General features: G+C 36.5%; 1 protein-coding gene across 2 annotated transcripts in view; it reads right to left on the bottom strand.

Moving 5' to 3' along the window:
* LOC132159763 (low-density lipoprotein receptor-related protein 1B-like) overlaps positions 1-15,217 on the bottom strand; it is a 283,789-nt gene that overhangs the window by 163,803 nt on the left and 104,769 nt on the right. For both annotated transcript variants that reach the window (XM_059569364.1, XM_059569363.1), the window contains exons 18-24: positions 14,946-15,062; positions 12,102-12,182; positions 11,257-11,421; positions 10,947-11,129; positions 6,914-7,114; positions 1,827-2,072; positions 564-761 (exon numbers count right to left, since the gene is read on the bottom strand). In XM_059569364.1, the coding sequence (XP_059425347.1) occupies positions 564-761; positions 1,827-2,072; positions 6,914-7,114; positions 10,947-11,129; positions 11,257-11,421; positions 12,102-12,182; positions 14,946-15,062 (1,191 nt within the window). The remainder of the gene's footprint in view (positions 1-563; positions 762-1,826; positions 2,073-6,913; positions 7,115-10,946; positions 11,130-11,256; positions 11,422-12,101; positions 12,183-14,945; positions 15,063-15,217) is intronic.

Genomic DNA, 15,217 nt, shown 5'->3' on the forward strand with positions numbered 1-15,217 from the left:
CTTCTCACACATTTCAAAGCTGAGTTAACAGTTGGTAGACTGACTTTGCTTTTAAAGTGTAAAACAGAGCTAAAATAAAACCTTCAGAATATGCTGAACAATAAGAATCATGACAATAAGAATCATGATTCATGAGACATGGAACAAAACGTTTCCCAGCTAATAATTTTGAAAATAGCAATATTTGCACTTTGATGGTTGATATGAATGTAATACAACATTTACATAACATGTATGTGGCAATTAATTAGATTTTTTTAAACTATTTTATCAAAATAAAGGGACATTACTCACTGCTTAAATAGTAATTATTAATGAAAAATAAATATAAAATAAAAATAAGATTATAATATATAAAATAAACATTCATTTCAGAATTGTAAAAATTTATTTTAAGTTACATCTGCATCTATATATCTATGTCTACATCTTTATCTATTTATAATCTATATAAATGGATGGATGGGTGAACTACCACTGAATCATATTATAGCCTGTATGATACAATAAAGTCATAAATATTAATATTGTCATAAACTATGTAAAAAAATTTAGAATCATACCGCCGCTCTCTGACAGCTTCCCACGGTAAATTTTGTCCTCTACAACATCGGTCCAATACAGCAGACTCTGGCTGAAATGGAAATCCAAAGCAATGGTGTTCCTGAGCCCGGGGACTAACAGGCTGTAGTCGCCTCTTTGCAGGTTGATTCGGCGAATTTCGTGTCTAATGGAAAAAATTATGAACGCCTCAAAAGGATCTGCAAAAAGACAGAAAGCAATAGATAAAGAGAACAAGAATGCATGCAGCAGGACTCCTAATGCAAATGCTAAATGGAAGGCTCGTCTGAGGACGACCTAGAAAAAGCAAGTTTAATGATGACAAGTTGGTCCAATCAAATCACAATAAAAAAAAGAATTTGTGTGTGTATTTTTGAGTTTGGTTTTTACAAAAAATTGCACTTAAATGAAATTAAATTAGATAATTGTATGTTTTTAATTTGTAGGCTAAATCACCAAATGTAAAAGCTAAATACAGATAGACTTAGTACAATACAAATTAAATTATATTGCTTTGAGTAAAATTAAGCAAATTAAATAGATTACATGTTGAATTGAAAAAATAAAATTTTAAAAAGGCAGGAAATCTTAAAATTATTAATGAAAGCATTAAAATATCACTTAATAATAATAATAATGATAATTATACTAATTATAATTATAGAATAAATTGTTAGCACATTCCAAGCTATGAATGAACCAAAAATGTTGGCATGTCTACAAGTCTGAGAATGGAGAAAAAAAAACATTTATGGACTGCAATATGAATTATAGCTGACCGTTTCAAAAAAAAAAAAGCATTTTGACAGCTCTGAAAACTGAGCCGTATGTTTCAGTAAAAGCTTGTTTTTCTTTTTATTAAAACACGTTACTTAGTGCTCTTTGCACATCTTCCTCTCCACTCCCATCAAGTGCGCTGGAGTCTGAACTCTCTGATATGTCCCAACTTACTCTCTGTAACGTCAAGCCGCTGAAATGAATTAACATATTACACCTGCATTAACATATTTTACACCTTAAAACTGACTGCACAATCCTCTCTCTGAAAGTGCTCTAAAATAACTTCCTTGTCATCTTGCAGCCATTTATCAGTGTTATTTACAGCATAGAAATTCAGGGTCATTTGGTTCCCCTGAGGTTAATTGCCTTGCAGTTTGGACTGTAATCTGGTTTTAACCCTATTTGGGATTGAACCTTCAATTTTCGAGTGAAAAATTCAGATCGTTAACCAAAGGTCAACCAAGAATCAACAAGCCACTGTTTACCTGTACTGTAACAGCTGTCTCCATCAGGTCCTAGACTCCAGCCTGGATAGCAAGAGCATTTCACAGTATTCTTGTGCTGTTCACACACTTGGCTGCAGCGTAAATGCTTGGTACAGTAATCCAGGACCTCGCATGTCCGGCTGTCTGAACCCAGCTGGAACCCCGTCGGACAGGAACACACAACCCCTTTACCCGGCGCTACAGAGCACTCATGACTGCAGCCGCCCTTCCTCACCGAACACTCATCTGAGATGGAGAGAAAAAGTAGGCGAAGTGGGTTATTGTCAGAAGGAATGGAACAAACTTTCACTTCAGAAGAAAATAGCAGGGTCCGGACACTGAGGAGGCAAGAACTGATGGAATTCCTCAAAAGACATACGGCCGAACAGCAGGGAGCCGTAAATGCTTTGAGGAGTGAAGGAAATCGCAGAGAAAGAACAAACAAGAACGAATCTGGTGCTTCCCGTTTGGTCCTCCAGGCTATACACTTCTTGGTCAGCTAGAGCAATTTGAAGCAAGCGGACTGACTCAATGAGATCTTATTTCGCTGCACAGTTTCTCACAAATGCAGGCCTGCTTGCACTCTCAGACAATAGCTCAAAAGTTATACCTTTAGGGACACAAAAGCTTATCACTGTGAAAGTACCTTTAAAGAGATATTTTTTTATCTGATTTTCTTTTAAACAATTCATAGTGGTACCTTAAAGGTATTTATTAATACTCCAGTGTATTAATATGCATCTTTTGGGGCTCAACAGCTTGCCATCAGGGCAGCAGGAACACCATATTTAACCCTAAAAGATTCATTATGTCTTGTTAAAAGTGCTATATAAGTAAAGATGACTTGACTTGACTTGTGCACTTGGATGGGTTAAATGCAAGTGCGCAAATTCCAAATATGGGACACCATACTTGGCCATATGTCATTCCCTTTTCTTTCCTTTTTCTTGATGAGAGGTGTATGCTTGTGGTGCTGCTGACACAAATGTCCTTATACTACCTTTGGGCTTTGAACGAGGCAGCTGAGTTGCTGTCTATGGAGGGTCAGAAAGCTTTTGGATTTCATCAAAAATATCTTAATTTCTGTTCTAAAGATGAACGGAGGCCTTACTAGTATGCACTCTATAGGAGTACAACTGATTGTCACTATGGCAGTACCCTTATAGAGAAATATTTGTACCTTATTTTTCCTTAAACACTGCATATTTCTACCTTAAGGGTACATACTTTTACTCAAAGGTATTAATATTAGGGGCACACCAGTTTGTCACTGGGGAAATACCTTTAAAAATACATCTTTGTACCTTATTTGCTTCTGAAAGTTCATAGTAGTACCTTAAGGGTACATATTTACTATAAGGTAGAAAAACTCCTTCTTCCCAGTGTACTAAAAGAATGCTTTTCCAGTATATCTGTTCTTCTTACTTTTTCTACTGGCGAAAGCACAGAGGCACTAAAACAAGCCTCTTACACCCTTATCATCACTTTACAATGATTTATGGCTGAAGACTGGTTTGGACGATATAATGTGACGGTACACCATTGAAGTGGTCCCATGGTAAGATGCTTAATGGATTAATGTGGTTAAGTATTAGCTAAAGTTGTCAACTAGCAGAATATAGCAGCTAGCCTCTTGGGTAATAAGCACAATATTCTAACAGTGATGATAAAGCATGCACGTGCTGAAAATGGCTTTGTTAATCCTCTGTGTACAATATGACTGCACTTGAATGGAAAACAAGCTCTAAAGAACATTAAAAATCAAGTTTTGAATAACTACTGAGACACAGATAGGTGTCTATTAAAACATATTATGTTAAAATATCAATCCCAACTAATTATGCAACAACTATAAGAAATACATTGGTTTGATTTCCCTCCCAAAAACCACAGAGGGATTCAAGGTAACACCACCTTGAACAGCAAGGGGTTTCAAGGTTTAACTGAAGTGTCTAGCACTGACAGAGGATAATGTATCCATAAACCTCAAGGCAGTCATGTTGGTGGAGTTGTGGAGTGAATAAAAATGTGCTCGGCACTCAAATGGAAAACAACAAAGCACACGCAGAAGAGAGGTGGGAAACAGAAATGGATCATTGATGAGGGAAAGGTCTGAGGTCGTGAGGTCTGAGTGAAGCCACTAATACACAGTAGAGAAAATATTCACCCCAAAAAAAAACACCAACAACAACAACAAAAACAAAAGAGGTATGATTGTACCCTCCAGGTTTTGTCATGGATTGATAGATGGATAGATAGATAGACAGAATATATCTGAGTTACTTTTTCAAAGAGTAACACCAGTTACTTTGTTTTCCCATTTATTAACTGGGAGCTCTCCTGTCCTCGTTTTGAGAGAAATCAGAATTAAAATATAGTAATGCATTACTTTTAAAAGTAACTTTCCCCAACACTGGACAGATTCAGTGAACATCCAGCTGTATGTCAGATCTCATAAGGTTCCATTAAATAAAAACTGTAATTCACAATCCATAGCACTGAGAAGACAGAAGATGTTTGGATCCCCAAAGCCAAGAGTGCTTAAGGCCAAAGGCCAGGAGGTCAATTAGCAACTCTTTTGTAGCACTGAGAAAAGCAGCCGCAGGGCAAAACCTTGCAGAGCCAAGAGAGATCAGGAAAGAGCTGTTGATAGTTTTATAGATATATAAAGTGAAGAACTAGCTAAGCAATGACAATCTGTTTGGAGCGTTTGAATTGCATACTAACAAAGAACAAAACAAAAAAACGATGACCTATTTCTCTCCAAGATTCACTTTACAAAGCTGGGTACGTGATCTGGAGGCCCATTCATCAAGATTAGTCCTATAAAGTGTCCTTTTAAACAATATTTATCTAACTCAGAAATTTTGTGGAATGTTTCTACACCACTGGGTTTCGACGGTTTTGTGTTAATCTTGACCAGGGCGAGTGCATTCATCTCTGCCAGTGGCTAGCAAGATTTGGGTTCAGCCCAACTTTCATTGCCATGTTCAAGATATTTTAGCAGCACATTGAGAGTGTGCTTAAAGTTAATGGGGGTTTGATTGGCCCTTTATTAATAGAGGCATTACACTAAAATGTGATGTTAATTATATTGGGGGAACATGAATAAATAACCATTAAAAGAAAAACAAACATTAAAAATGTTTAAAATATTCTCCATTTTTGTAAATAGTGTACTCGAAATCCGGCATCTGGCATGGTTGCCATAGTGATGACGTAAGGTAAGAGACATACAAAAGAAGCTGCCATTGTCAAAAGAGGACATTTGGCACATGCTGGTTTCAAAATGGCTTGCTCCTTTGCTCATTCACTATTCTTTACAAAGAGAACGGCACATGTGTGTATCAAAGAGGGAATTCAGCTGAAGATGCTTGTGTGACTGTATAACATTCTAGCTTTAGCGCACGTCACTGCAGTCACGTCCTGAATGCCAAAAAAACCCTGGTCTGATCTGAAACACATTGGATCTTAATCTGATTTCAAACCACATATTGATTCGGTTTGGATGAGGTTTGTTAAAATCAGATTCCATGTGGTTTTTGCTACAATAAATTAAACGGAATTGAGCTGGATTTTTGCTGCCTGTCTGAACAAAAACGTAATTATTTTGCTCGAAAGGAGGAAATAAATTCACAGTCAAATCTCCTCTTTGACAGACGGAACCGATATCTGATGATATTTCAGCTAAATGTCATATGACTGGGGAGTATGAGAGATATTGAATTTGTTGCATCATTCCTCATATTTGATTCATATTCTGTACCAAGAATAAGGCGATTCACAAGTAGACGGCGGATCACATATATATACATTAATCTCTTCAGTCATTACTTACAAAAAAAAAGCCATCCAGAGTCTGTTTCTCTTCTCTCAAATATCCTCAGAGGCCAGTTTTCAGTGTGCTCTCCAGCATTAATCAGTCTGGAGGGGAAAGTGTGTGTGTGTGTAGGGGCCGATAGATGTAATTGGCTCTAAGCTGATATTCCAGCACTACCTCATCTCACCTGAGGGAAGAGATCTCTCTCTAAAGCTTTCCTAAATGAACCTTAATACACACTCACTAAAATCCTCCAATACCCCAAGAGCCACACACAGCATCAGAATTACTGTGTGAACACACACACAAACACACTACACGTATCACACAAAAAAAGGAACAAATTCATATATTTCAAATTAAAATAATGAAAAAAAGCAGTATATAAAGGCATTATTTGGGAGTTTGTATAATGATATCGCACTCAATTATGTACATTCTGAACTTAGAGTAAGATTTATTTATGTGTATTTTTATAGGATAAAATGTCTCAAATTAGTTTTTGAAAGAAAACTGAATCAAATTGAATAAAAAAGAAACCCCCAACACTAAAAGTTTGGGTATGTGTCCCGTTTTCTAATCAAAATATCTAAAAGTTGAGATAAACGAGACAAACTTACTTGAGAAGCAAAATACTACAACATAATACAAATATTATTATAATACTGCAATGCATTAAAGCATATTTTTAAATAGATATAACGTAAATACGATATCTTACACTTTTTTTATTAGTATGATTTTTATTATTTTGGAGTAAAATTAATTAATTAATTAATTAATTTATTTATTTATTGTATTTTTAAAGTATATTTAGATATTTATGGACGCCTAATTGCAACTTTACATTTCATAATTTGGACTTTTATAAACAGGTAAGTTTATATCACATAATGTGATTTTGTTTTTCAACTGTAACCATTTCTCATGTAAATTAATTTAAATCATATTAATTTATATTTAAAAAAATTATTAGTTATTAATAAAAAAATATTAATTATTCGATTTTTCTTAAAAAGTGTAAGTGTTTACATATTTACTATGTGGAAGAAACAGGCATTTATAAAAAGGGGAAAAAAATAGACAGACAGACAGACAGACAGACACCCATTTGTCTACCCCTAAACCTAACCTGAAAATCTGACAGAAATTCCGTTCTGACGAGGATGTTGATTTATGAACGCGTGTACGTCACATTAATCCTTATATAACCATTCGTGTCATTGGCAGGTCAGCGTTAACTAACAACCCCCATCCCATTACTCACCACAGTATGGTCCCTCGTCAGAATGGTCGGCACAGTCCCTCCAGCCGTTACAGATTCGCTCTGGCGGGAGGCACACAGACGTGTCATTGCCGCAGGGGAACTTCGGAGGCCTACAGACAGATACTTCACACCCTTCCTCATCCGATTGGTCCTCGCAGTCGATGTCTCCATCGCACACCCAGTCCTTACTAATGCATTTCCCTACAATGCGGAACAAAACAAATGCGTTTCAAAGGCCTTTTTTTTTTTACATCTTTAATTCTCTGTGACGTTTCTATTCAAAGCTAACTGCTTTTTGCACACTTTTTCTTTAACCACATTCGAGATATGGCATATAATTTCCCATAGGGCTACATATGGGTTCAGAGTGGTTTTTGGACTTTGCTGTTTGCCGTATCATTAGCGATAATGAGGTACATAATCATTGTTTTTATCTTTATTATTTTTTTTTCGTTGGATAAGAGAAATCTTTCTAAAAAGTTTAAGGGGGGGAAAAACAATGTTAAAAAAGCTACTGTTAGCAAAAGTATTAGAGAAACTGACGGTTTTTAAGTTTAAATGGAAAAAAACCCAAAATGAAAATTCTGTTATTTGGTGTCAGTTGGTGGTTGCCATTGACTTCCATAGTATTTTTCTTTTTTCTTCCTACTATGGAAGTCAATGGCAACCACCAACTGTTTGATTACCAAAATATCTTATTTTATGTTCAACATAAGATAGCAACTCATACAGGTTTGGAACGACATGAAGGTGAGTAAATGATGACATAATTTTTATTTCAAGTTATGAAATTGAATGGTATCCAGCCATTTTTCTCACTAGACTGATGGTTTTCTACATTTCAATGCGAGACATGACTTTCTCTGTACATTTTCATACAGAATCCTTATCATTTGATTTTACTGGTATACTGAGTAACCTAAGGTGTTTCGATTTATTTTTTTGAGCATGTGAGACAAGTCATTAGCGGTTCCCTCATTATCTCTCCAGACAAGTTCTTTAAGAAGGTGAAACAGGGCGCTGAGTACATAAATTACTTTTCTGTATCTTCCAAGACCAAATAGTGTCTTCATGTTCATTAGACCTTCACTGAGACTTTGCTTAATCAGATTTTAATTCACTTTACTTTGGGTTTTCCAGAAACTTTGTTGAGCTAGGTCTTCCTGAATTCAGGCTAGATGCTATTAAAAAGGCTCATATAAAAATCTCTTCCATGTTTATGAAAGGTCCAAGGCACTAAATCATTTTGACGGTCGTTCTATAGTTTCTAGCTGTTCAGTTTGTAGCTCTACAACCTGCAAGTGAATTAGCATTTTCGCTAACAGCTCCCCTCAGGGATTTCTAATGGCTTTGCAAAAGCGGCTTTAGATTTAAGAATAAAATTAGGTTCGTTACTTTAATGTTTTGTTCCACAGAATAAATTACATACTGTGACACCTTAAATGTGAAACTGGTACGTGCTTTAAATTGTTAATGTAAACATGCTAACAAGTTGCTACAGGTTACTTATCAAGAGCAAGCAACATGAAATGAGAAGGTGTACACACAGGATATTTTCTGAGGGGTCTATAGCCTATAGCTTTTTTAAGCTAATCTTCTAGCTAAGTCAATTTGGTATTTAGCTAGACAGCTAGCCGGTCATCCAGGAAAATAAGTGCCCAAAACCTCTCTAAAACCAGCTAACAGACAAGCCTGAGAGACCATCTAAGACCAGAAAAGTTTAGGCTGGACTAAGATGTTTTCAGCAGGTTTCTTGGGTAAAATAATACAAAATATTTTATGTAGCTACATTTGGACCATTTTTTTTAAAGCAAATATCTACATACAAATGATTTTTTTTCATTAATTTTGTTAATTAAACATGCCTGAGAGGCCATCTATGACCAGGTAACCAGTTTAGGCTGATTTTCATTACATTTACATTTATTCATTTAGCAGACGCTTTTATAAGCGACTTACAGGTGAAGACTGTGGAAGCAATCAAAAACAACAAAAAGAGCACTGATATATAGTGCTATAACAAGTCTCAGTTAGGTTAACACAGTACACGTAGCATTGGGATTTTAAATAATATAATAAATAAAAAGAATAGACAGATAGAATAAAAAAAGAATAGAGCAAGCTAGTTAGAGGTCTTTATGAAAAGAAAATAGAATACAAAAAGATTAGAAAGGTAGTTAGTTTTTTTTTTTAAGAATAGAATTAGAATAGTGAGTGTTAAAGTTAGAGGGTCAAATAAAGATGGAAGAGATGTGTTTTAAGCCGATTCTTGAAGATGGCTAAGGACTCAGCTGCTCGGATTGAGATGGGCAGGTCATTCCACCAGGAGGGAACATTTAATTTAAAAGTCCGTAAAAGTGACTTTGTGCTTCTTTGGGATGGCACAATCAAGCGACGTTCACTTGCAGAACGCAAGCTTCTAGAGGGCACATAAGTCTGAAGTAACAAACTTAGGTAAATGGGTGCAGAGCCAGTGGTAGTTTTGTAGGCAAACATCAATGCCTTGATTTTTATGCGAGCAGCTATTGGAAGCCAGTGCAAATTGATAAACAGAGGTGTGACGTGTATTCTTTTTGGCTCATTAAAAATTTATCTTGCTGCCGCGTTCTGAATAAATTGTAAAGGTTTGATAGAATTGGCTGGAAGACCTGCCAAGAGGGCATTGCAATAGTCCAGCCTGGACAGAACAAGAGCTTGAACAAGGAGTTGTGCAGCATGTTCAGAAAGAAAGGGCTTGATCTTCTTGATGTTGAATAAAGCAAATCTGCAGGATCGGACAGTTTTAGCAATGTGGTCTGAGAAAGTCAGCTGATCATCAATCATAACTCCAAGGCTTCTAGCTGTTTTTGAAGGAGTTATGGTTGATGCGCCTAACTTGATGGTGATGGAATGATGGGTCTGCTGGAATCACAAGCAGTTCTGTCTGAGCAAGGTTGAGTTGAAGGTGATGGTCCATCATCCAGGAAGAAATGTCTGTTAGACAAGCTGAGATGCGAATAGCTACCGTCGGATCATCAGGATGGAATGAGAGGTAGAGTTGAGTGTCATCAGCATAGCAGTGGTATGAAAAGCCATGTTTCTGAATGACAAAACCTAATGATGCCATGTAGACAGAGAAGAGAAGTGGTCCAAGAACTGAGCCCTGAGGCACCCCAGTAGTTAGATGTTGAGACTTGGACACCTCACCTCTCCAAGATACTTTGAAGGACCTATCTGATAGGTAAGACTCAAACCATTGAAGTGTGGTTCCTGAGATGCCATTTGCCAGTAGGGTTGATAGGAGGATCTGGTGGTTAACCGTGTCAAAAGCAGCGGACAGATCAAGCAGGATAAGTACTGAAGATTTGAAGAATGTTTTCAGCAGGGCACAATGCAATGCAATGCAATGTCTTTTAATTATCTTAATTGGGCCAAATATTCAGTTTAGCTGCCATTAATTTGTTTAATTAAACTTAATATTATGTAACATTGACATGACTGACATCCCTAGTACATTACGTCACAGATTGAAATAGGTATTTTTCCCTCAAAAGTTCCTATCATTAAACAGCCTCCAGCCTTTTTTAAGTGGCAAATGCTCCACTTTCCAACCCTTAACTTTTGAAGTTCAGCATCACAGATCAATTCACACACAGACACACACACACACACTTACCCACAAACACAAATCAAATTCTACCTGAGTCCAACTCACAAGGGTAATAAAATATTCCTGGTCTGCCTCAATCAGAACAAAACGATGCATCTTAAACATGATTAATTCAGTCTAGAGGGAAGCAAAGCAATAATCAATGGCCATCTGGAAGCATCTTTTCACATCACAGTCCCATTTTCAGTGGAATAATGGTAATGCAATATAACTTGAATGAGTGCTGATTCATCATGCCACTCCAGGCCACAATCAATCGATAAATGATCATATATACTGTATGACCCTCTTTACCCAGAGATGACACTATAGAGAATTTTCCAAAGTGTGAAACTTGATTATGTAATGTAATTATGTGATTATGTAATAGATATTGCTCTCTACCTGAGACCTTGCAGGTGAACTTTGCCTTGGGGTCGCACATTCTCTTGGCTCCCTCACAGGCGAATTCATCGCTACCATCCTCGCAGTCTTTGTCTCCGTCGCATCGCCATATTTCAGGAATGCAGGTTCCGTCGCCACGGCAGTGGAACTCTTTCTCGCTGCAGTCGTTAATGGCAGAGAGCGCTGATGGAGGGAAAGAGTCTTAGAAGTTAAAATTTTTGTGGTTATAAATGTTGAAATTCTGAAGGTGGTAGACGTCAGTTTTAGGTCAATGCTTCTGTGTGTTTGTGTTTTGTGTGATCATGAGCACCTGTCCTAGAGCAGGTGGTGTTCTCGTCGCTGAGGTCACCGCAGTCATTGTCCCCGTCACACATCCAGTGCTCAGGGATGCACTTCCCGCTAGTGCACTGAAACTGAGCCACCGAACAGGCGCGAACGCAGCCCACCTCATCACTGCTGTCCCCACAGTCATCCTCTAGAGACACAGAGAAAGAGAGAGAGGTTGGATGGATAAATGAAGGAAGGAAATAAAGAAAGAAGAATAGATTGAAAAGGAGAGAGGAATTAAGAAAAGAAGAAAGGAAGGACGGATGGATGAAAGGAATCAATAAAGGATGGAAAGAAGCAAGTTTACATAGAAGAAAGGAAAGAAGGAAAGAAGGAAGGATGGAAGGAACAATAGAAGGAAAGAATGTAAGAAGGATGGATGAAACGAAATATATCAATGAAGGAAGAAGAGTATAAAGATAAATTAAATGAAGAATGAAAGAAAGAAAGAGAAAAAGAAAGAAAAATGGATGTATGGAATATTAAATTAAAAGAAGAAGGGGTGGAAGAAAGAATGAAATAAGGAAGGATATATTGAAGAAAGGGTGAGAAAATAAGCAGGAAAAACACAACATGGGATCAACAATGGATTATTTTCTTTTCTTTTACCAGTAAATAAAGTTTATTTTTATTTTTTATTTTTACTTTTTTTTTCAGAAGAAGGGTAACATAAAATGTGTAATAATAATAATAATAATAATTGTTTCATCTAATTATTATCACCTTATTATTATCTAAGTATTATTATTCTGATAAAAGAATACATAAATAAAAAATTAATAAAAAAATTTAAAAAATCCATTCAGATTTTCATTCACTTTAGCTCACCAGAATCACAGTGCCATTTCACACTGATGCATTTCCCATTAGTACAGCCAAACTGGGTCAGCGGCTCACAAGTTGGGAAATCTAAGGAGGACACAAAAACAACAACAATCTCAATGCAGTACTTGGCAAAGGACACCCGCTTCCAACTTCACAAGTCAATGTTGGGCCCATGCCGGAAGAAAATGTGAACAGAATAATAAAAGCTTAGATTACGCCTTTGACTAACAACTTTTCACCGCCAACAACAAACGAGGAGTTTGTTTCTGCTAAGATTTTCAGTCTGTTTCTATCTCTCAAGAGACAGAAGTGCTAACCTGCCTCACGCGTCATTCCAAATAAACTGACGGTGGCGTCTTTGTGGCATCGCACCATCTTTCAAAATTAAACATGCATAAGGAAAGACAGTCCCTGGTTACTGACAAGAAGTATGCGGCAAACTGACACTGAGTCGCGATATGGAGCGAGCGAGCGAGCGAGCAATCGTGCAACGCCACATGCTGCGACTTCACGGCGAACAGGGCACGCTCTACATTTCTCAGACGGCGCACGGTCAGCTTTCCTGTGCCAGATTGATTTTGATTTAAGGAATCCAAGCATAAACTTTAATTACTCTATACGCGGCCTGTGTGTGCGTGAGAACCGAAGCATCCCTGGAACTTTACCCGAGGAAATTTAAACGGTAATAAGATGCGACGACTAACAGAGGAGAAAGCTTCAAATGCACACTTCATCCCTCAGAGGAGGAGAGGTGGAGATCTGCTGGTATTTCTCATCTCTCATTTACACGAGCTGAACGGTGCTGTCGCAGATGACACGAGCTGTCACAATGGGTTTACCGCAGGCCGTGGAGTGCTGAGATATTCAAAGGATGGTAATAAGCAGCATAACATCATGCAAAGGTATTCATTGTTAGTTTTTTTTTTTCAATATATAAGGATAAGTTCCTTGACTTATCTTTGTGTTTATGATGAGGAGATCCAAGAATGCCACTCATATTCTTAACTTTTTGGCATTGAGCACAACAAATACAGAGTTCCAGCCTTTTCTTGTTAACTATTGGTAATTACTACATCCAAATTTATGCTATAAAGGCTTTTTATCAGCATTGATAGTTCCATGAAGAATCTTCAATATCCATAGAAAAATTCCATTTGACAAAATTTTCTTTAAATTTTGAAAAATTGCCTTTAGGTTATTAAAATGCTTTTTACACCACCAACAATGAAAAGTTCAAGATATGTTCACTGAAAGGTTCGTTGTAGAACCAAAATGGTTCTTCTACCAAATCATTACATTATTGATTATGTTTATTATTCACAATAATGGTTCCTTGAAGAACGTTTAACATCTATATTTTCATAACAGGTTCGTCACATTATTAAAATGTTCTTCACACTAAGAAATATGTTTCTTTTAAAAACTGCACTTTTAAAAATAAAGGTTTATTGGCATTGATGGTTCCATGAAGAACCTTTAACATCCATGGTATCTTTCCATTCCACAAAGGTTATTTTTAGTGGAGAAAGGTTCTGTAGAATACTACTGTATGTGTCAGATCAAAACAATCATTCATTTACTTATAGAACATTTCATTTACATGAAATCGTCAAATTGCTACTGCATAGCAATCGCATACAACAAACAAAAATGTGACCCTGGACCACAAAACTAAAGTTGCTGTTTTTTTTTTAGCAAAGCCAAAAAACAAAAACAAAAAAAAATAATAATTATTAGGATATTAAGTAAAGCTCATGTCCCATGAAGATATTTTGTAAATTTCCTTCCATAAATATATCATAAATATTAATTTTTGATTAGTAATATGAATTGCTAAGAATTCTTTTGGACAAATTTAAAGGCAATTTTCTCAGTATTTAGATTTTTTTGCACCCTCAGATTCCAGATATTCAAATAGTTGTATCTCGGCTAAATGTTGTCTGATCCTTCTAAACCATACATCAATGGAAAGCTTATTTATTCAGCTATACCATTATATATAGCCACAATTACATTACTTTTCTTTGAGATACTATGTTGCATGTACTACAACAAGTGATTGGCTGCCACGCAACAAAGAAAGGCTATAACTCTGCTCACCCATTGGATAATTTTCACTTCAGAATGCAGAAAACCATCCAATAGGGTCACAGTTCAGATGTGATCATGACAGCAGCAGGTGACCTTCACTGCTCAAATCAAAGCAGTTTGGTGGGAACAGTGTGTTACCTCCATATGCACAAAAACATCAAAAGATATCAAAGAGCCAATAACAGGGGAAATATGAAAACAAAACAGGCCTTTTTCTTTGTTTGTGTGAGGATTCTACAGAAAACACTTTCAGATCTATTCCATCGTTTTGTCTGGGCTCTCAACAGCTTGTCTATTCTCGTTAAAAGCCTCAGGCCATCAGATTAAACTGAACTCAAAACAGCACTTCTGACCTTGTTCTTCCCTTTTGAGAAACTGCAATGTGTGGTCATTCACTAACAGAAGACGCATTTCTCTGTAAATCATTTGGAAAGTGAATTATGCATTCAGTTCAACAATAATTACATAAACATAAAAGGCATGATCTTATTCTGATAAAACCCTTAAGAAATGAAACACAAGCAGTGAAGAAATAAAGGGTGGTTTTGAATCATGTTTCAATGCAATTAGCCAATAAGGACAAGCTCAAAGTATATAATAAGATAAAATACTGTACTATGGATTGATTTAAAAAGCCTCTAATTGAAGTATATGGAGGCTTGACGGTGAAAGAGACCAGAAAAATTGTGATAGCAAAGATAAAACATGTAAATACAGAGAGAGGAACCTCAAAGCCTCTGCATGAGGAAGACTCACCACATGATGAAGACTCATCCGACTGATCCCCGCAGTCATCATCACGGTCACAGCGCCAGTTCTCCGGGATACAGCGTCCATTCTCACAGGGAAACTGGCCTGGCTGGCAGGTTTGGGCTGTGATAAGCAAAAAACACAGATGTGTTCAATCTCACTCCTGCATCTTGTATAAAACCCATATTAGGTGATAAGAGTGCTGAAAATAACAATTCCCTTATAGATTTTATATATATATATATATATATATATATATATATATATATATATATATA

Source organism: Carassius carassius, chromosome 16 (assembly GCF_963082965.1).
Source record: "Carassius carassius chromosome 16, fCarCar2.1, whole genome shotgun sequence".
NCBI classification, from domain to species: domain Eukaryota; kingdom Metazoa; phylum Chordata; class Actinopteri; order Cypriniformes; family Cyprinidae; genus Carassius; species Carassius carassius.